This window comes from Cydia splendana, chromosome 13 (assembly GCF_910591565.1).
Source record: "Cydia splendana chromosome 13, ilCydSple1.2, whole genome shotgun sequence".
NCBI lineage: Eukaryota > Metazoa > Arthropoda > Insecta > Lepidoptera > Tortricidae > Cydia > Cydia splendana.
This window is the reverse complement of record NC_085972.1, coordinates 3,641,280-3,664,937: the sequence shown is the minus strand read 5'-3', so window position 1 is coordinate 3,664,937 and position 23,658 is coordinate 3,641,280. Positions and strand designations below refer to the sequence as shown.

The 23,658-nt window shown below is 39.8% G+C and overlaps 1 protein-coding gene across 1 annotated transcript; it reads right to left on the bottom strand.

Moving 5' to 3' along the window:
* Positions 1-4,752: 4,752 nt before the first annotated feature.
* On the bottom strand, positions 4,753-15,249 carry LOC134796537 (sodium channel protein Nach-like). Its single transcript, XM_063768721.1, has 9 exons — positions 15,018-15,249; positions 14,584-14,787; positions 13,975-14,128; positions 8,582-8,715; positions 7,856-8,077; positions 7,496-7,683; positions 6,503-6,671; positions 5,717-5,823; positions 4,753-5,051 (listed from the first exon to the last, which is right to left on the bottom strand). The coding sequence occupies exons 1-9, from the start codon at positions 15,113-15,115 to the stop codon at positions 4,759-4,761; spliced, it is 1,569 nt and encodes a 522-aa protein (XP_063624791.1). The 5' UTR covers positions 15,116-15,249; the 3' UTR covers positions 4,753-4,758.
* Positions 15,250-23,658: the final 8,409 nt, after the last annotated feature.

Genomic DNA, 23,658 nt, shown 5'->3' with positions numbered 1-23,658 from the left:
TCGCTAGACGTTCAGTCGGAACTCGGGAACACAGAAGTCGAAGTGGAAGTTGGATAAGTACCTATATGCTTTTGGCATTTGCCAATTCCGCCACCGTATCACTAGATTTTGTGTATTACTACCAGCCAGCCAGTCTACGTCAATGGGATTAATTGTCAAGCGGACCCCAGGCTCCCATGAGCATAGGTAATTCAAATAATTTAGAACAGAATACACCGACCGTAAATCGAAATGAATGTGGTACCTCTACCTAAATTATTACGGCTTTCAATATCGCGAGCAGAGAAACCCAATCAGGGACTATACTTTACATTTGAAATAAAACATCAAATAAATAGTAGTTACTTCAAATGTAACTACTACGTTAATCCAAGTTCTTAAAAATATGCATCGAGGTGCACAGAATTGCAGAGGAAAACTGCAACGTCGCACCTGCCCTGCTAATGTATTTTTGCAAATTACGGAATCATACCCGCGATATCGCGCACAGGGTGTTATTGATTTTTTATTAATACTCGTGTTCCAATTATAGTTAGTTTTTTTTAGTATTAGAAATAAGGTAAACAATCTTGATGTGTCTTTTAAATTAAAAACACATTTAAAAAATAAGTTACGGCAAATATGTAACAATTATGAATCTAATACGATCATTTATATTCTTCTGATTTCATAAGTAATAGTTATTGATTTTTAAAAAGCATTTTTCATTTAAAAGACATATCCAGATCGCTTACCTTCTTTCAAGTTCTTTCTAATGCTAAAAAAAACGAACTATAGGCTGTATTTAGTTTGCATCGTAAACGCGCAGATTTCGGATTCTAATTGTACTTAGTTCAAGTATGTTTCCTGTATTATTTTCTTAATTTGGACACATTTTTGTACCGAGTCATGATAGTAGTATATCATCTATAGGAATACTGTTACAATGACTAATGACTTTTACAACACAATTTATGGTCAAATCTGAACGAATAAAACAAAAAGACTGCTAATTTACGTTACTGTCAGTTAGTTTATGTGGAGCTTCCTAGATTTCCTATTAAAACTATTTGTTTTGATCCGATATTCGGTACTTCCTTTTTTTTAAAGTAAGGCACCTCTATCCAACTGCCCCATGTATCCGGGTATTACCCTAAAGGATGACTCACGCTAGACCGGGCCGGGGCCGGGTCGGAGCTTCCGGCGCTTCGTTTTCTATGGACAGCACCCCGTGATCACCGATCAGCTCATAGAAAACGACATGACATGTCGGGCGCCTCGGCCCGGGCCGGGCCTGGTGTAGCGTGAGACATCCTTAAGTGTAATTTTTGACAAAAAATGAGAATGACTGACTATATATAAGTATGCATTTTTTTTCACTACACGACTTTTCGGCAGTGGTCTTCTTTGACAAGAAGGATCATTATTCATTATTACTTTTTATCACCGCTCTCTTTTCACGTCAGAACCATAACGGTTTTCCTCAAAAAATTACCAGAATAATAATAGAACCAGAAAAATAAGCGCGCGAAGTCTATTGAAGGCATTCACAGCTTTTGAAATGGGATACTTCTTGAATTACAATTGACGAGCGTGCAATAATGCTGCGAATAAATTATTACATTGTTATATTTCAAATTAATATTTAATTCATTAATTTAAATACAGGTTTACGCTTATTGATTTACAACAGGAAGTAATAAGATGATTATGAAAAACCAGCGGGTAGCATACATTGAGAGTCGAAGAAAGCAAACACCAGAATTGTTACCGAATTATATGGTGTGATGTGAGTGATAATGAATATGGATAGAATATTGGCATATTGACGTACATATGCATGTTAGTTCATTTTAGTATCTTTTTGTTATATTTGACTTAGAAGTACATAAGCTAAAGCTTAAACTAGGGCCACCGGCCAATAACTGGCCACCCTAAACTAAAAATGAATTCTATTCACCTATATACCTACAGAATGCATTTTAGTATAAGGTTTCAATAACTGGCCAGCGTTCAATGACTAGCCACATTGTACTAAAATTAGTTCTATTTATAGGTGAATAGAATTCATTTTTAGTTTAGGGTGGCCAACTGGCCTGTTAGTAACTACTAACAGGTGGCCAGTGACTGGCGAATTACCCTATACCGTAGTTAACGAATAGTCTTTATTTTTAGGTAAGTATAATATGCACGATATCATTAAAACAAAGGAAACCCGTTTAGTAGGCATTTCACCCTTTAAAATAATAAAATGTTTCATTGAAAATCCTCATTTCAGGGCAAACATCGCATTTCAAAGGACGGTGGAAGTAGCAAATTGATTAGATGGCGCTCATTTACCTTCCTTACCCACAAACCTAAGTCAAGGCATTAAGGTCCATAATCCAATATTTATGCGTTAAACGTACCGTGTCCCGATAAGCCTATCTCATCACAAAGCCCTTCAGGTTCATTAGGCATTTTCGTTTGAAAACGTTTTCCAAAAAGCCCCACCTCCGAGTGATCCCGCAAATTGCCTATTCAGAGTAAAGCTACGCACCGAGTCATCGTTTTCCATGACTGTGCTGAAATTGTATGGAAATTCTTTCCGGTTGGGTTTGCGGGAATTTGTAATACTGTTGTGCTTACAGTTGAGTTTTGAACTTTTCATCTATGAAGCTCTGTCCTTTTCTTTTCATATATGTAAAACAAAAAATTAAAGCCAGTATTTTATAAATTTTTGATTTGTGAAAAATTTTGGTGGGCAATAAAGAATTTATTCATCTATCTATTTACTGCAAGTAAAATATAATAGGTATAGATTGTGCATGTGCATTTGTAAGCGCTATGCTATGTTTACATTGCGTACATAATACCTAACTTATTTAAGTTTCAAAATTTAGGTTTAAGGGTTAGGTTTTTTACTCACATTTAGTAGTATTTTTTCTTGTGAACAGAACTCCTCACCTACAGAGTACATAATGACATGTTTTATACACAGATGGCTTTAGATATAATCAGGCTACTTCTGTAAGTGTATGAGTTATAGGATACGTCACGAGTTTGTAGAACAAAGTATATGAAATTATGAAGCTTTGTGCTGTCGAGAAAAAGTGTCTAAAGATAAATTGTTCGCCTTAAAATTTTGCTTTCGCAAAACTGAACTTGGTGCTTGGCTTGTAAAATATTCGGTACGTAGTAAAATAGGTCACAAGGTTAGATCCAGGCCTGTATCACTTAGGATTAGGGGTCGGGTTAGGTAATACTTTGGTACAATACAATATACGGAGAATGTTATAGAAACTGTGTGTGGACCACATACCACCACATCGATCTGAATTTAAGGTACGGTATACTTGGAAGGCATTTTCGAATTTTCGTTAGTCATAGTTGGTTTGTCTCAGAAACGCGTAACTTTTCAGGATTGTTTTATGGCAATCCTAATCTAACCTAACCTATCTACAGAATAACCTTACGAAAATCCGGAAAAGTGAACGGTTTCAGTTTTATGACTAACGTAAAAGTGACATTGGTTGCCCGAATTGCGCTGCAAAAGAGAACTAGTTGATATCTAAACTATAACGTATCTAGAATGGATCTAGTACGTGTCGTCTCTTGTGAATATCTTGAAGTTCGAATACGGCAGTTTATGGTGATTTTATTAGCCCCCCCCCCCCCCTGAACTTGTGCTGTCTTCGTAGGTCAACGGCACCTAAGTATGGCCATACCCATTCCCTTGTCGTCCTTATGTATGTTTTATTTCCGGACTTAAAAATTTGATATTTTCACTGTTCAAAGGAATTGCAAGCTTCAGTACCTATTTGTTGTTAATTTCTGCTTGATTCTCCCATTATTTTGAAGCAATAATAGCTAAACTAGCTTAGGTACGTTAATTCTTAATTAATTAAATAAAGTCTTCGTGCAACGAAAATTCAATCTCTACTTAATTTTGGTAATCCGAGAGACACGTCGCTTGTGCAATATTGCTGCAGACTTCATTGTGAGATTCGAGCTATTTCCCAGCTCTATATTAAACTTAAACTAGGGTGTAACAATGGCATAGCGGGTACAGAGATTTGTTAATTAGCGAACTTTGCGGTTACAAATTCGACGACACAAACGCAATGGTAAAACAAAAGACGGTTGACAATGGCAATGCCCGTTCAACGCTGTAGGGCTGATTTAGATTTTAGTTCCATTGCGGACTGTTGGTTATGTCTAATTCAACCGACCGATCAAAAACCGCAATGTACTCGTAATGAAACTCGCATGCGAGTTCTCGCATCTTCTAAATGAGCCCTTAGTAACGCTGCAACAGTAACGCGGCTGTAATCGCCATCCGAATGTAACCATAAAGATGACACGCTAGAATGGCCCGGGTCAGGGCCGAGGCGTCCGACTCATCATTTTCTATAACGGGTGATTGGTGATGCTTTCTATATCCGAAAAGGGTAGTAGCCGTTCTGACTATATATCATTTTAACATCTTGTTTGACACGGTAAACAATAAACGAATTCTTATTCATATAGAAAACTGAGGTGTCGGACGCCTCGGCTCAGACTTATCCAAACTTAAATTTCGGTGTCGGGTTTCAGTGTGAGTATTAGTATAAGTATAGGTATAGTTTATTTCATTCCATATTAAGTAAACTTTATATTTCAGTACGGATACGATGGTGGTTCTTGTCATGGTTGCGTAATATAACGGTGTCCGTCACTTTCTATCCCACGGTGTAAAAAGTTACATTTATTTTATCACGTGGATAAAACCATCCATAATACGCCGGCAGGTATAATAAATCAGTTATAGAATTGTAAGGGCTCCGGCAATTCTTGCTGACGAATTTTCTCCACCGATATTTCACTGTTTTGATCAGTTTTCTCCACCGATATTTTGCGGGTATGATTCGTTTTCTCCACCGATATTTTGCGGGTATGATCAGTATTCTCCACTGATATTTTGCGGTGTTCAGAAGTTTGGACACGGTTCTGGCACATTTTGCTGACGACGCGGGTCCAGAGATAGAACACGAGCTCGACTAGAGTCAGCATGCTGCAGCCTAGGAAGAGACCGTAGACGCCACCTAGGTTACCTGTAGTGTAGAGCATAAACATTATTGTTAAGGTGCAGTGAATTCAGATCCTTCTTCAAGAGCAGCGGTATATTCAGCTTACGCCTTGGACCTCTAAGCTACACCGTAACTATTTATATCTAGATTTAAATTATAAACTATATCCATACTAATATTATAAAGGCGAAAGTGTGTCTGTCTATCTGTCTATCTGTTACCTCTTCACGCTTAAGCCGCTGAACTGATTTAGTTGAAATTTGGTATAGAGATAGTTTGAGTCCCGGAGAAGGACATAGGATAGTTTTTATGTCGGAAATCATCCCTGAAAAGAGCAATTAATATGCAGGAATGGAAAGAGTTAATGAATTGCCTAATAATTGAAGTACCTTAGCAATGCGCGAATTGAATGATTGCTATTAGCATTATCCAGGCGCTATACCTACTTTAGCTGCTGTCACTAATTCCACGCAGACGAAGTCGCAGGCAAAAGCTAGTAATTATATAGATATAGGTACTTAGCTTATAAACTGAAATAATTACGGTCTAGCTTAGAGGTCCAGAGCGATAGCCGCGTAAAATAAAGACGATGGTTCGAATCTGGCCTCCGCCACTGTCACTTTTTCTGACAGAGTTTATTGTTCTTAATAAAAATAAATAATAATGGCGCTGATACCGCTGATACTTACTTAGTAATGTTATCCAATCGGTGATCAGGACGAACTCTTGTATTTTATAGAACTGTCTTTCGTATGTGAAATGCACCACGTACGCGTTCTTAGGATCCACTCCAGTTCTGTAATTCATTGATTGCAAAGATTTTGATTCAGATCCAAACAATTAGGTACTTACTAGGTATTAATAATATTAAAATCTCCAAAAATATAGCACTGGTGTCATTCAGTAAAGCTGAAAAGCAAAGATTTAAAAGGACAAAGAATCGGGAAGTGTACATTTTTTACGTTAGGGGTTGTGCAGAAATCACGCGAGGTGTTTTCGACTACTTTTTGACTTCCCCTCCCCCTTGGTGACATTTGGTGAGGTTTTTGGCTACCCCCCTCCCCCACATAACCTCACGAGTATTTTGTTTAAATTTTTCGCGCTATAAATTTCGTAAAATAGACTCGCTATTTTGAAGTATGGTAGGTATTTCTTCTTAGTTTCGTTCATTGTAGAAAAATACACGTGAGGTCTCCTTATACCCCCCCTCCGTGTGATTTTTTCGTGACCCCCCAACCCCCTATCGAACCTCGCGTGATTTGTGCACAAGCCCTAACAAGAGATTTAGTATTTCCATCAACCTAACTCATACCTAACATTATCGTCTCCCGAGCGTTGGTGTTTAAATAGTCATATTTATAGCTGCTGCTCGATGCAATGTTGTTGGTGCAACTGCTCAGCGACACCATTTACAATAGCGCTGACTAGACGCCGACGCTTAGTGTGGGGTTTCTCTAACTTTATAGGAAACTTACAAAAACCCCGTACAGTCATATTCCGGCACCAGTATCCTGGGCTTGAAATTCCGCGTGTAATGCGTGTACGTACACACTTCGGGACAGGTCTGCATCTCTATACCTTTCGCCGCCGCCAGGTCTGAAAAATAGTCGTGGATTGGGAGGCCGTAGGTCATCCTGTTTAGACCTGAAAGTTATTGAACTAATGTAAACTACACTGTGGTGAAATTGATATCGTTTTGTTTTCAGTTTTATTACACTACGCGCCACTTGCACCATTCCAGTAACCCAGGGTTAACCGATTAAACTTGGAGTTAACCATGCATGGTTGGTTACCAGTAAATTTGACACTGGAATAACGGTTTAACCGCTTAACCCCGGGTTAATGGGACGGTGCAAGTGGCCATTAACCGGTTAACCCCGGGTTAGTGGAATGGTGCAAGTGGCGCTAAGGTGCAGTTAGTTCAGGTACTTATATATCTCCGAACGTAGCTCGCTGAGCACTGAGCGGACGGCCGTGCGTGCCCGGGATGGCGGATAATTATCATTGTTATTGAATTGTTTAGTTTTAGTAATTTTTAACAAAAAACAGTAATCGATGAGTTGGATCAATAATAACATTAAGCATTAAGGATGACTCACGTTAGACCGGCCCGTGTCCGGGCCGGAGCTTCTGGCACATCGTTTTCTATGGAAAGCATCACGTGATCGCCTGTCATGTCATAGAAAAGTAAGCGCCGGAAGCTCCGGCCCGGACACGGCCCAGTCATTAACGTGAGTCATCCTTCATTAAAAGCAATTTTAATAGCTTTTGTGCAAAATATTTACAATTTTTTATAGTGCGTTTAGACATATGTTCGTGATTTTTTTCTACCAAGAGAAAGTTATCTAATCAGGTTTCGAATCGATGAAGTTACTAGAAAAAAAAACCTCAAAATTGATACGGTAACCGATTCTATCTAAAAAAGCGCTACGATTTTTCAAAAACTCTGCTTCCTTAATGCAACTTACTAGAATACTTTCTCAAACAATTCATCCCAGTAAAATTGCAAGTGTACTGATCAGGCGCAGGCGTATAAGTGGCCGCGCAGCCGCACACAGCCATGCTGGCGTTGATGATCCATTCCACTGCACAGTTCAAATAGTCGTACGAGTCGAAGAAACGCAGGTTCTGCTCGTCTGGGTGGACGCATACTCCTCTGAAAACAACATCATTGTCTGTAAGGGCCACCAGAATGTGATGGAACTAAGCATACACTACAGACAAAGTTTCTACAGACAGCTGTCTCTCAGCTCTCTACAGTCAGCTGTCAGCTTTCTGATCTGCTTCCTCTTTCATTAATCAAATCAAATGCATCAAACACTACTCACGCTTCCTCCTCCATTTCATGAACTTCCTCCGACTTCTCAATCCTTACCGGATCTATATAGAACATGATATAGTATGCGTTGGCCATCGTGAACGATGTCTGGTCTATCAGCGGCTCTGACAGTGGTCTGTGGACCATGACGTAAGCGTCACCGTAGTCCATGGAGGTTACGACCTTGAGATTGTTGCTGAAGACGTTTCCTGATGATACGAAAGTCTTTGGACTGGAATCAAGATTTAAGTTAAAATTAACGAAAAGGTTACAAGCGAAATCAGGGAGTCATAATTGACAGTCAAAAGAAGAAAAGGAACCTATTTTGGAGTCCAAAAGTGTTCTTGTAGATATGTCCAAAATTTGGAACACCAAATATGCAATAAAAACATAATTGAAGGAAAAACAGATGGAAAAAGAGGTAGAGGAAGACCCAGTACCCAGTACCTCATGGTGCGATAACATAAGAGTTTGGTCTGGTTTTGGCAGCGGCTTTTGTCCACTTTACAAAAATGTGTTTGACCCATATAATAAAATAAGGGCAAGTTAAAGGATGACTCACGCTAGACCGGGCCGGGGCCAGGCCAGAGCTTCCGGCGCTTCGTTTTCTATGGAAAGCACCAAGTGATCACCGATAAGCCGTCATAGAAAATGACACGTCGGACACCTCGGCCCGCGCCCGGTCCGGTCTAGCGTGAGTCATCCTTAATGTACATAAATTTTAAATTGATCATACTCATCATAGAAGCGGCAGCACTGGCCATTGACACGTTGGAAAAGATCAGCGCACGGCGTTATCACGCCTCTGAGTTCACAACGACTCAACAACACGTCGCAGGGCACAGACACGCGCGAGACGAACTCGCGAGTCTACGGTATAAAGATAAGATAAAGATAAATATAGTCTATTATTCAAGTAGGCATATTACAATGCGACTTATAAATATCGACCGGGATATGAACCTTTTGTATTGTTTTCGAGCTCCCGATATTTTGACGTACGTACATGCATCTTGTTCACGGGTAACTGATGATAGCAACAAACAAACAAATACAAAACAAAACAATACAAAAACAACAACACAATACAAAAGGTAATCACGGTTCATATCCCGATCGATATAAGTCTAGTCAACGTCAAATAAAGCTACACCGGCTCCAACTCTACACCTCTGCCTCGAGAAGATTTAAACATTTATTTGTATTGTATTGTATTCTATTTATATATTGCAGTTCACATGTACATTACGGGTATTTCAAGTACTAAAGAGTATAGATAGGTACACAAATCACACATGAAACCTGTTAGGCGCAGCAAGAAATGATTTCATGATGATTTTGATGACTCTATTGAACTATTATTCCTATAGAACCGGCACAGATAACCAGTATTTTACGCAATGAGTTGTTGTCAGCTGAGAACAAATACACTCGGGAGCAAAAAAATCTACTCAAGTCGCATTTTTTTAGTTATTCTCGTGTTTTTCGAAAACGGTCAATATTTTAGTAAAAGTGAGATTGCAATATTATTGTTTATTTATTAAGCTATCAAAAACATTAATAACCCATAAAATCGGTTAGGTAATTTTCAGGTAATTGTTATTTTTGTATAAAATGAGATGTTACCTGCTTTGATTACGCACGAGTTTTATTTTATTTTATTTTATTTTATTTTATTTATTGAACACAATGTAAGCTTACAGTTACAGACCAAATCACTTACACGCTAACATATACATTGTCAAAATAGTAACAATTAAAAACATACAAAAATATAAATACATGCGCATAAAAATGTCAAACAAATTAAAAATTATATGAATTAAATGTCAAAACAGATTACAATACACACATATACAATGTCATGCAGTATGAAAATTTAAAAATTGTCTAGCAGTTTTGCACAAGTTTGCTAAACGATCGGCGAACATGTCAGCGTCAACGTGTTGAGTGAGCATAATATGTAGAAATGATAAAGCACGCGTGGTAGGTGCGTGCCTCGCGTAACATGTGCGAGCAACACACACGGCCGGCGACGCGGCTCGACCGCCCCGTCCACATCCCGCGGTATCCTCCTAGGAACCAACAACCCTATCTTCTCTAACACCTCAGGGCTATCAACTTGGTGGTGAATGATTGAGAGATAGTGCACCAGGAGCAACAACTTCCGCCTCAATGCGAGCGTGTCTAGCCCAACCATCCCCGAGACAAAGATGGAAGGGTAGAGGTAAGGGTAATATCCATAGGCTTTTTTATACAACCAACGTGCAAATTTTCGTTGTATTTTTTCAAGCATTAGGGACAAGTATTGTCCTCATATGGATCCCAGACAACCGCACCATATTCCAACTTACTGCGCACGTATGCGTTATAGAGAACCTTAGCCACTCCAACGTGAAATTGCTTGGATATTCTCATTACAAATCCTAAGGTTTTACTGGCCTGCTTGCAAATACTATTGATATGCGAATGGAAGTCAAATTTACTATCTAATATTAAACCCAGGTCACGAATTTCGCTAACTTTCTCCAAGGAGGAATCCGCTAAGCTGTACCCAGTTTGAAGAGCAGAACGTTTACGCGAGAAAGTTATCGCCTTACACTTTTTTACGTTAAAGGGAAGTCGATTTCTCTCACTCCACCTGGCAGCAGCATCAATATCAGCTTGCAACTCTGCGCTGTCGCTAATACTACGAATGCCTAGGAACAGCTTCAGGTCATCAGCGAAAAGAAGACATTTAGCAGCTCTGATTGTGTCCGGTAAGTCATTTATCATAAGGAGAAAAAGAGTAGGCCCCAGGGTACTGCCCTGACTCACACCAGACAGCGTATAGTAGTCATTAGACTCGAAGCCGCCCACCCTGACGTACTGCTGCCTGCCACTCATGTAATTAGCAAAGAAATCTAATAGCTTTGGTGTGAAGCCCGCTAGCGCCAGCTTGCTCAGCAAGACGTCGTTGTCGACCAGGTCGAATGCCTTTCTGAAGTCGAAATATGCAGCATCGACCTGGTGCCCTTCATCCATCTCCTTGCAGACATAGTCAGCGAGGGCAACTAGATTCGTGACTGTAGATCGCGACTTACGGAAGCCGTGCTGACTGGGATGCAAGCGATTAGCCACCTGTAGAGTTATTTGGCGGTTAAGCATGATTTCAAATATTTTACCAAACACAGGAAGAACAGCTATAGGCCTAAAAGAGGCAATATCTGTATTGTTACCATCCTTAGGAACCGGTGTCACCCTAGAAGTTTTCCAGCGATTTGGATAGGCGGAGTGATTGAGTGAGATATTATATATGTGCAACAGAGGTGTAATCAAAATATCAGCACAATCTTTGGCCAGAAATACTGGGATACCATCCGGCCCGCCTGAAGAGCGGGGTTTAAGGTTGCGAATAGCCGCCCCAAAATCAGATTCAGAGACGAAGGGAATGGAAACTGACCTGGAGTCACCAGAAATGTATGCCCCACGCGCCGCGGCCGCCGCGTCCAGGCTCGGCCTATCCTGCTGAAATACTGAGCTGAAATAATTAGCGAAGGCATCCGCAGCGCCCTGTCCAGTTACCACATTTCCATCGACATAGAATGATTCATTACTGTGTTGTCGTTCCCTTTTTTTGTCTTTAACATAATCCCAGAACCTTCCCGGACAGTTAACAATACTGCATTGTAGATTTTGAATGTAAAGTTTATACGCTTCATTAATTAAATATTTCACTTGCGATCTATAATATTTGAACATATGTCTGTTGAAGTCTTTGCCCTCCTGCCTAAAGCGTTTCAAGTGAAAGTATTTTAATTTAATATTACGGATAATTTCCCCTGTGAACCATTTTGGGTATACGTATTTAGAATGGTTATTAGAGCGGCTTTTTAGAGGAACAAATTGATTAATGCATGAGTAAAGTTTGGCATACAGGATTTCAGTAGCGCAGTCGACGTCAGTAGCTGCTAGGAGATCGGTCCAATCAATAGCGGTCAGGGCCGAATAAAGCTTTTCGAAGTTGGCCTTACGCCAGTTCCAGTCAGGGCAGGAAGTGGCGCGCGGGCGCGGCGGCACAGACGGCGGAGGCAGGCCGCATGGAAATGTCACCAAAATCGCAAGGGGTGGGTGGTAAGCGTCCATCGGGACTAGCATTTCATCAGAACAGGCATATACCGACAGCCGTTTCTCATCTAAATCACTCAGCACGAGATCTAACATGCCCCCGTGTTCGTTAAAAACATTATTATACTGAGTCAATTTACAGAAGTCACAAAAAATATCAAAGTCAGTTTTTACATTAGACTAACATGAATTTAGATTAAAATCGCCAAACAATATGAAACATAAGTCAGGATAGGTACATACGGTATTTTCAATACATGTCAAGACATTCGTATACTGCTCAGCATTATAGCTTGGAGGTAGATATACGACACAACATAAAAATTTCAAATCCTTATAAGTAATTGTTGCAAATAACAACTCCATATCTGCGGTAAGCCCATCAATGTCATGAAGGACACGCATTGAGTAGCGCTCGCGTGCGGCCAGCAGCACCCCGCCCCAGCCAGCGTCGCCAGCGCGGTCTCGTCGCGCCACACGCCACCCACTGGGAAAGAGCTCACCGTCGCGCACGGAGCTTGTCAAGAACGTTTCAGTAAGGCCAATGATGTCAAACTTACAAATGGTAACATTTTTAACAAACATGTCAGTCTTAGATCGCAATCCCCGAACATTTTGGTAATAACATAAAAGTTTTTTATGCCGGGGGTGCGCCGCTGACGCGCCTTTTCCCCCGGCCCGAACGAAAGTTCTGTCGCCAATATTTAACACATATTCCTTGGGCCCAGTTGTTAGCTGACAGCACTAGCTCAGAGAACTTAGAGGGCACTCCAAGTTTAAATGATGAATAGTTCCCACGGGGCTTAAGAGATTCAACCGTACACAGATCACTTTTACAGATAGTGTTCAGATGCTCCCGCACTTGCTCCGCTGTAGTACCCTCCTGGACGTAGCACAGATGCAGTTGTTGTAGACGCTCCGCGGCCGATAAGACAGTTGTGCCGGGCGGAGCCGTGCCACGGCATACGCCACCTTCGGCGCCTGCTCGGTCCACTGTGCGCCCGTTGACTCTGCTGCTACATCTGTGCCCACGGTCGTCGCTGCCAGAATGGCTGCCACCCCCGGACTCTCCTTCGGCACCATTACGATCACGAACGTAAGCGGAGGCACTGCACGGAGGCGAGTTACAATTTAGACCAGATAAGCTCACTGAGCATTAGAGCTCACTGATTGCTCTCGGTCCTGCATCAGCTGCTGCTGGATGTCAACGCCGGTACGGTGTCGATCACGCAGACTGGCCGCAACAATGATGTGGTCCTCTCTCTTCGATGTGCGCCTGGGACGGCCAGATCCAGGTTTTTGAGCAAGCCTTCCAGTCCATGTGAACTTTTGGTAGACTCTGGACACAGCAGACTGACTTAAATTTAGCTGTTCAGCAACTTCACGCTGCTTAAGGCCTTGATTCAGCAAGACGATGACTTGGCTGGCTTCAGTTTCTGTGGTGTCCATTTTATCCAGGTGATTCCAGTGAATAATTGCGTCAGATATGCACAGGTCAACTTCTGATAAGCGACTGATAGGAAATAATAAATAAACAACAATATTGCAATGTCACTTTTACTAAAATATTGACCGTTTTCGAAAAACACGACAAAAACTAAAAAATGCGACTTGAGTCGATTTTTTTGCTCCCGAGTGTAGTAGGAAGCAGAGCGTCAATCTTGCGACCTAAACGCGTAAGCGCAATGAGTTCCTCGGCGCTTACGACGTTTTGGTCCCGTGGTTTCCGTCCGCTCCCCTCGCCTGCAGGTTGCGATTGCGACAATTTCATTGTAATGCTATGGCTTCTCTATAGTAAAAACTTGTAGTGCACGGAAAAGTCGAAGGCACAAGGCGCGGTAGGTCACCAATGCGTTGGTCATCAGACCTAGTCAAAAGTGCATTCAATGAACCACTCCATGAATGTACAAGAAGGGATTGTGAAGCTTGCCACCGGCCCTGTTATGACGACCTGGACCATTCTGACAAGAGTGTGACGACAAAGAAGAAGAAGATAGTAATAATAACTCAATGGTTATATACCGTAATGTGATTATAATCCAGGACATGATCCAGCATGTTCATTAGCGTGACGTTCAGTGGCTGTTGATCCTGGATGTACAGTGGAGTCAGATTACTGACGCCCAGACGCATGGCTTCCAATACTGCTTCTCTGGTGTACTCGGGAGGAATTTTCCTAGAAAGTACATTTCTTTAATTTTTCTTTTAAATTGATCGTCATTCTGATGGGGTATCTTCAGGCAACAGGACGAAAGGATTAAGTGAATAATTCCATACTATAATATTATACATGCGAAAGTCTGTCTCTCTGCACAATTAAGTTGAAAGAACAAAGGGTAATTTTTTACCCCACTGATCATCCTTTAGGGGGTGAAAATGGGGGTGGAAGTTTGTATTGGGAATCAAAAATCGCTGAACCGATTTAGATGCAATTTGGTATGGAGATAGCTTAGGTTGTGGGGAAGGACATAAAATAGTTGTTATTCCCTAAATAATGGGGGGTAAAAAGAGGGTTGTTAGTTTGTATGTAGAATCAATTAAAAGCAGATTGGATAAAAATAAGCTACCCAAATAACTAATTCCACACAGACGAAGTAGCGGTAAAAAGCTAGTTAATAGTAAATTGCTTACACTTCATCCACAAACTTTTCATACCACAGATCAGCGGGTTTTTCAGAGCAAAAAGTGATAGAAGGCAAAGGGAGCTTCTCCGTGAGGGCCTGGCCGTTCTTGATGATCATCCTGATGGGTATCTCCAGGAAACGGGCCGAGAGGAGTATGGAGAACTGTCCGCAGCAGTACAGGGCGAAGATGAGCATCACACACCAGTAGCATCTGTGGGACACATGGGTTCTCACCAAAAACGGGCCGGTGCCGGGCCGGAGCTTCCGGCGCTTCGTTTTCTATGGAAAACACTACGTGATCACCGATCAGTCATCATAGAAAATGACATGTAGGTGCCTCGGCCCGGGCTCGGCCCGGTCTAGCGTGAGTCATCCTTAATACGGTGGAAGCGCCTAAATAGAAAAGTGCAAAAAAGATAATTAACTAAATTGCCTACAAACCTCGAAAGTATATTTTTATCCTTAATTAGATACTTGACGCCATGAACCGAACTTTCGGTACAAAACGAAGTGACAAAGTTTCTCAAACAGTTCCACATGACGCCCGGAAAATGAATAAATTATATATATGGCGCTCTAATATAAGTTATTACGTCAATTATATATAATTGAGTTAATAATTTAGTGCTTGGGTAAGTGCAAGTGAAGAGCGAGTGTGGGGTAAGGCTGTGGCCATATTAAATTAAATAAATAAATAAATCTAAAACCTATGTGTCACCCCTGAGGTGTTTTTGTTTTCATTATGGATTTCCTTGGGTTCGTTAGGTTATCTGGCTCTAAAGTCGCAGGTGTCCGTAAGCTACGGTAATCACTTATTACTATCAAGTGGGTTGTATGCTTGTTTGCTACCAACTTAACATAAAAAAAATAGCAAGACTTTTTCGCATTTCTAATACCAAGGTACTTTATTGTTTTACAAGGTACTTAATAATTACCTATCATTAATTATCAACGAAAATAAGAACAATGAATATGAAAGAAGGTTTTTTCATTTAAATATTTCCGAAATATTCGGTTTTTCTTTTCCCCATCCAATATTAGAAGCCCCTTAATTTCTAGTAAAGAGAGCCAAATATCTGCTTATCATTATCATCGTGCAAAATGTATCAATACCGTAAAACGGGGTGAGTAGGTTTCGCGGGGAGAGGTGACTTATGAATGGGGAGAGAAGGTTTGAGAGGGGGGTGAGAAGGGATTTTAAGGCTACTGCTACAAAAATAATGTATTCCAATTTAAAATGGAGCTATAGCAATACGCATAATAAAAAAAATCGATCCAACAATCTTCCAAAATCACCTTTGTATGAAAACCCCTCTCACTCCAAATACAAGGCACTACGGGGTGAGGTGGGTTTTCCTCTTTATCGTCAAAGTTATGAAATGGAACTACCCAAAATAAAATAAAATTTCGTTTAGTAGTACCACTGTATATATATTGTATGTAAATAAATGATTTAAAAAAAAAAAACTAAAATACAAACGTCCGGAACACTTATTATATACACCATTCAGTTTTCATATGTAAAAATAAAATGTTATCGAGGTTTGAATTTTAGTTTTGACCCTACTCACCCCATTTTACGGTAATCGCTGCACTACGGCCGTAGCCTATCCCCATATCACGCGAACTCATTAATAAATGAACACGGCGCAACCGCCATGTTGGCGCTAATCACTTTCGTTTTACTTGATTACCAGCTAATTGCAACAGCTCAAGTTTCAGGGACATGTCGATCCAAAGTTTCACTAAAAAAAACATTTTTGATACAAGATAAGCCTCACGCCTTCGTGAAAAACATGATTCGCCGAATTTCGAAATTGTATGTCTGATAAAGCAGCTTTTTTTGCGTTTTCGGGGTAGGCCCTATAGTAAAAGTTTTTCAGTATGTCTGTTGTCAGTATTGCTGTACATAAAGGTACATAAAGTCAACAGCATTATTTTTTCATTCAACTCTGGATATTATACGTTTGCATTATCCCCATAATGGTTTCAATAACAGGGGATTAGCGGGAAAATGTCGTGGCTTCGTGAAATATGTGTTTAATATTTCGCACACTTCATGAATTATTCCTCTTATAACCTCTTTTTAACCGAGTGATCATAAATTGTCCCCGCGAGCGGTTTTTTTTACAAAAATATGGAAAAATTATGGCTTCTGTAAATAATGTTGGTAGCAGACACAATAATGCAAAACATTTATTTATCTACAGATAAATAATTATAGGGATTTAGCCATTGTAGTGTTTTTAGGCTTACCTATAACATACCTACGCGATAGATTTTAAGGGTTCCGTACCCAAAGCGTAAAAAACGGGACCCTATTTACTAAGACTCCGCTGTCCGTCTGTCTGTCACCAGGCTGTATCTCATGAACCGTGAAAGCTAGGCAGTTGAAATTTTCACAGATGATGTATTTCTGTTGCTGCTATAATAACAAATACTAAAAACGGAATATAATAAATATTTAAGTGGGGCTCCCATACAACATTAACGTGATTTTTTACGGAACCCTGCGTGCGCGAGTCCGACTCTCACTTGGCCGGTTTTTTAAAGTTTAAGTCGAAATGGGTGCTTTCACCCAAGTTAAACAGCCTACATTTCAGAATACGAGAAGAGTATGATAGTGTATGGAGATTTTTCATAAATTTCGAAATGTGCAGGCTCGACTACAATACATGCAGTGTGTAAATCCAATAGGGGCGAATATTTAAACTATGGTTAGCATAGGACATAATAATATGAAGTATATTGACATAAATTTTGCTTAGAAATACAATGAAAATATTAACCATACAAAATAATTCGGCCCGCAATGTAAAGCAACACAGGTGACGAGATCGGAGCTTTTTCAAGTAACTGTCAACGCTTGCTGGCAGTTACTATAAAAAGCTGGTATCTCGTTATGTCACATCATATTATGTCTCGTAATGTTTGCAGTACATTGCTGCTCAGTAAAATATCAAAAAATAATTACGGGGCTACCCGGACGGGACTATTAAATTAAGTGTAATTAATACGCAAGTAAGTATAACGGGTTATTGTTGAAATAAACGCATTTGTATTTGTATTTGTATTTTATTTTTTTGTATTTGGGTTAGCACTGATTGACTAGCACGTTATCTTTTCGCGGATTGGCAAAGTAATATTTTGGTTTTAATTAAGTGTAATTTAATAAAACCTCTTAATTACCGATTACACGGATAAATTATATATCTGGTTTCATTTATTGCCCGTATTGGATTTACACACTGTATAGCGGTATCATATCGTTTAAAACTGTTCACCTGTAATTGACAGGGAGAGTTGCAGAACAGATACGTTCGCTATATTAGCGCCTATGTTGGACTTGTCGTACACTAATATAAATCAGTTTTCAACCGACTTCAAAAAAGGAGAACGAAGCTTGGCACTGACTTCAAACATATCAGTTAGCGCATGTTAAAGGGATAAATATTTTATTTTATCGTTTTTGAGGTCGTTTATTTCTTTTTTTTAAGTTTTTTTTTTATGCTGGGCGGACATCGCTGTAGATGCTTGCAATTCGAACAGCTGTGTCACGAACGTGCAACCACTCTTGTAGGATATACACTGGCCCCTCTCGTATGTGACAAAGTGCAGCCTTCAACGTTTAAGAGGGCGCGTAAAGCCGGAAAGTTAGAAGGGGACAAAAGATATAACATGCCGCTTGAAACTTGCGACAAGAAATGGCAACGGAATACAACGCAATCGGAGGACGCCAGACAGACCGACAACATCTCAAACATATCCTGAGTTGACGTGCCGAGTTTTGTACTTTTGGTGGTGGCTTGTTATATTTATTTGCGTATTTATTTTTGCGGTGGGAGGGTGGGAATATTAATTACAAGTAAAAATACGCAAGTAAGTATAACTGGTTAGCACTGATTGACTAGCACGTTTTTAACTCGCGGGATAGCAAAGTACCTAATATTTTTGTTTTCATTAATACGTATTTTTTCGTAATGTAACGCCTTATTCTTCTTATTCTTAAAGGTTTTAGAAAAGTGCTTTTGCAGATCACAATATGAGTGCCAAAAATTTAATTAGCAATCTTGAGGCCTTCCTCTAGGGACTTCAGTGACTCGAATCCTGAGTTTTTGACTTAAACTCAAAAAAAAAAATACGAACGTAGGTCTCAATTATAATAAAGTCAAAAAAACGAAAAATATGGAAATTATATCTAAAAATGAGCAATGTTATGCTTGATAACTCAGCGATTAGTTTTTTTTATTATTTAAACACAAAATATTAGTCAGAAACATGATATCCGCGGTCCCGACCACGCACATCATCTCCCTCACGCTTACGCTCAGTGAGGGTGAGAAGCCCCCTCCAGACTATGCGCGCGAATCGCGGGCGAAGCCGCGAACGCGAGTGTGGAGTCGAATTCGCTGTCTGCGAAAATCGACGCCACACTCGCGTTCGCGGCTTCGCGCCGCGATTCGCGCACGAGTGAGGAGGGGGCTAGAGAAGAACACAAACCTAACAATTAAATATGCATACTAACGTTCGCGTAGTGAAGACAAGTACAGCCGGCCTAGCCAATGTTATAATCGCTATCGCTTCGACAATCTATCACTCTTCCATATTAGTGTGACAGTGACAGTTGCGTTTCGATCGCTACGAGGCGTAAGCGATTGGCATCTTGGCTACGCGGCCAGTAATGAAAAAGTTAATTCCTTTGTTATCTTCGAGAATTTAATTTATCTCTCAGACGTTTATCCACTCCCGTTGACATCAATATAATTTCCATTAAAAACCAATACGCAATGCTTTTATTTCAGAATTAAGTTCTACGCCACAGTGCTGCTTACCACGTCAAAACAGTCGTAACGACCATTACAATATCAGTTTGAATTTATAGTTAATTAAGTTCAAATAAGGTTGATAATTGAATGGAGTTTCTACAGTTACGGTTGGTGTGTGTAGTAGCACAGAGAGCTAATGTTAGCTCAAACCACTGAATGCGTTTATCCGAATTTGGCGGGTAATCGAATTATTGCAAGGCACCCGAGTGTATTTGTGGAGTCAATTTAACGGGCTACTAGCCCAGTCGGTCGTGACCCTCTGTACCAAGCGCGAGGTGCCGGGTTCGAATACTTCGAATCCTTGTAAGGGCATTTACAATGACAAAACGCGGCAATAACACCATTAATGTCAAATTTCTATGAAAATATGTCATTTTTAATGACTCTGCTTCACTTTGTTTTGTTCAAGTCGGTACAAAGTTAGCTTAAACCATAGAGTAATATGTGACGTTCCACGGCAAAAGGTACCTTATGGCGGCTGGCGCTTACGTCGCATAGCGTCGCAATAATATTAGAGCGACGTTAATAATAGCGTAAGCGCCAACCGCCATAAGGTACCTTTACCCGTGAGAGGTCACATATAAGTAAAGAAAGACTGGTAACTCCATACATCAGTTTTCTTACCAAAACGCGCGTTATTTCGTAGTCGACATCTAACGTCAAGTACTGGAACTATCAGTACCGCTACTTGATACCAGAGACTTGAGAGCAAGTGTAGCTACTGACGAAAAATGTACTACTAAAACAATTTACAACTAATATTATAAGCAGAAGGGGTTAAAAATAGACTTCCAGTTAACCCGGTTATAATATTAGCTGGAAAATTGTTGAGCATTAGAGTTTTCGTTCGCCGAGGGTGTACCCTTGTTTTGTCGACAAACTCTTCATCGAATATTATTTCATCGACAACGATTCATCGAAACGTTAGTACTAGTAATATTGTTTGGCGTTATTTTGTTTCATATACTATTTATTTCAATTTTTCTTAGTACGTAGAAATACTATTCTACGAATATTACTTGATCGCTAATTCGTTTCAAATTATTTTAATTGGCACAACTACTAAACATTGCAATTCATTTGTTCGACGTATTACTTTAATACATTTTTATATGTCGTACTACACAATACACATTTATACATTTTTCTATTGTAAGAATTTTAGATTTAGGTTAGGTTAGAACTGCGACCCCACACAGAAACGAACGTCTATCAAAGTCGGTTCAGGTTAGGTTAGAACTGCGACCCCACACAGAAACGAACGGCTTTTAAAGTAGGTATAGGTTAGGTTAGAACTGCAACCCACACAGAAACAAACGGCTTTCAAAGTAGGTTTAGGTTAGGTTAGAACTGCGACCCCACACAGAAACGAACGGCTATCAAAGTAGGTTTAGGTTAGGTTAGAACTGCGACCCCACACAGAAACAAACGGCTTTCAAAGTAGGTTTAGGTTAGGTTAGAACTGCGACCCCACACAGAAACGATCGGCTTTCAAAGTAGGTTTAGGTTAGGTTAGAACTGCGACCCTACACATAAATGAACGGCTTAAATTATTGTTACCAACCTATTTGTAATTAATCCAAAATGAAAATGGCAGCCTCGTAAAATTATATCTTCAAAATTAGAGCGCAAACTTAAAATTGTCGCTTTCTCAAAATTATGTATGTCCAGAAAAACAATTTTGTATCTTAAACTACCCACATACCTATAATCGCGCTGAGTGAGCCGACTGACGTGACTGCTTTTAGTTTCGATAACGAAATATTACAAATTGAAATAATTTTACGCGTGATAAATTTTATTAAATACAATCCAAAATGAAATAAGAAAACCCGTAAAGAAATACTACGATATAAACTATATGCAAAATAACTCAAGTACCAATTAAAAGTCCCCGATTTAAATTTACTAGTATCGATTCTTCGACGCAATAACTTGTCGATGAAATGAAAATACTTGAAACGTTGTCTTCGAAATAACATTCGATGAAATGTCTGTCGGCAATTCAAGGGTAAACCTTCGCCGAGACATCTATTGTCAGCTAGCCTTAAACTGACTTTGAGCAACCACTTTTCCTCCTTGTAAATACTTAAATAGCCATCCAGGCAGCTACAAACCCCAGCTTAAAATCTAGTAGCTCACCACTTCGGTTTCACTAACCACGTCAAAGACAGGAATCGTTGTCATGGCAACGCTGAGATAAAATGTCGATACCAGAAATAAAACATATAAGGTATCACCAGAGTTGAGGTGAATGATTACACACGCAGCTACACAGAGTAGGTACTATTCGCAAAAACATTATCGATTGAATAAATGAATGAGTGAATGTGACTTAAGCGCACGAAAAAAGCTAAATAACCCTTGAAGAAACTTTTTGGTCCATCTATCAGTTCACAGTATCAATCTCTGAAGAGGCAAAGGAGATATATTAAATTTATTTGTGTATATGTTACTGTAAAAGCCCGAAGTACGGCAAAACCTAGGTTTTACCGGTAAATCCTAGTTTTTACCGATGCCGATCGGTAAAAGCCCGAAATGTTAAATCTCACTAGTTTACTTCGGGCTTTTACCAACACCGATATGGTAAATCCTAGGTCTTACCACGGCGACCGGTAAAGTTTGAATCATGCACTGATTCTTGAGATTATTAGATGATAATTTTTAAGAAAAAAAAACGACTTCTATGGGGCCCGATGAAAGATAATGGTAGATGGTGCACTATGTAGAAAAGGAGGTAAAATCACCCACTTTTCTAGTAGCAATTCGTTTCTGTAAGGCTCGCAGTTCTAACCTAACCTAACCCACTTTTGTTCGGTTCTGTGAGGATCGCAGTTCAAACCTAACCTAACCCACTTAACGGCGCATGCGGTGCGGTGTACGGGGGTTTGAGCGGGAGGGGTTGAGAATCAGTGCATGATTCAAACTTTACCGGTCGCCGTGGTAAGACCTAGGATTTACCATATCGGTGTTGGTAAAAGCCCGAAGTGAACTAGTAATTTTAAACATTTCGGGCTTTTACCAATCGGCATCGGTAAAACCTAGGTTTTACCGGTAAATCCTAGGTTTTGCCGTACTTCGGGCTTTTACAGTAACATATATATTAGTCAGTATACTGTCAGGCCGTAGATGATTGTAATTTAGTTTAAGGTACGATGGGACTGGCGTAATCTTAAGATTAAAAGTCCCTAAATAAATAAATGATTGAAAAAAAAAAACTATCAGTTGGGTTGGAGATTCAACTTGCTATCGGTACGAAAAAAGAACACTAATTTCAAAATCTCGCGTCTTTACATGATTTTGTTATTGTGTGCGTGACTTCAACTCTAGTGCCCATACATACTATGCACAACTGAAAAGTTTTTTTCAAAATTGCTTTTTATTTTCTTAACGAAACTGATTTTCTAGAGACCGATAAAATGAACGCCTTAGATTATGAAATAAGCAAACAAATTTATATTAGCTTAGGTGACTTGGTGCTCTTAGGAAAACTGCAGGCGTTTGAGACGTTCTAGCTTTCAGTCTGAAAGATTTAAAAGAATAATTGCGAAAAATATTTTATTAGAATAGAGGCAAGCTATCATTTTTTTAACGATTACCCGTAGGTATACAAAGAACCCAAATATATGGATAAATAAATATAAAACCATACCACGTTTTTCTAAATCAGTTCGGATATGATGGTCATTCTTGTCTAAGTGACAGCGTGATAAAACGGTGTCCGTCACTTTTTTATCCCATGGGGTTAAAAAGTGATAGTTATTTTATCACGTGGATAAAGCCATTCATAATACGCTGGCTGATTTGATGATTTTAAATTAAGTAACCCATCCTTTTAAGAGTCAGAGTCATTGTCATTGTCACCCCGGCAACCGCACATATACTCGTCCGTTCGATCGCTCAACTCACAACATGTGTTTGTAATAACCCCTCAGCGGGACTCTGATAAATCATGGAACAAAAGCCTAGCGCCTACACGGGCTTTGTTTAACGGAATCTGCAATCATTTTGGCAAACGCCATATTTCCCTTCCAACCACGCAATTTTGAACCCAACTGTTGATTAAACAAGGTTGATTTTTGAAGGTTAGGATTGAGTTAAGGTTAGAATAGTAAGGTATTTTTAAGGTGAGAACCGATGGCTTCTGTCATGTTGTTTTTGCAGGTTTTGTTATATAGTAGTATACCCTATAATGGACACGGAACCAGTAATGGGACAAAAAAACACAATTCCTCTAAAATAAGTATATAAAAGTA

Excerpts from the sequence above, each read along its gene's own strand:
- LOC134796537 (XM_063768721.1), bottom strand. The coding sequence starts at position 15,115 with ATGTGGAACTGTTTGAGAAACTTTGTCACTTCGTTTTGTACCGAAAGT. Across the intron at positions 14,129-14,583 it reads GAAAAGTTTGTGGATGAAGT|GAAAATTCCTCCCGAGTACA; the intron begins GTAAGCAATTTA and ends TGTACTTTCTAG. Across the intron at positions 5,824-6,502 it reads TATGACTGTACGGGGTTTTT|AACTGGAGTGGATCCTAAGA; the intron begins GTAAGTTTCCTA and ends AATGAATTACAG.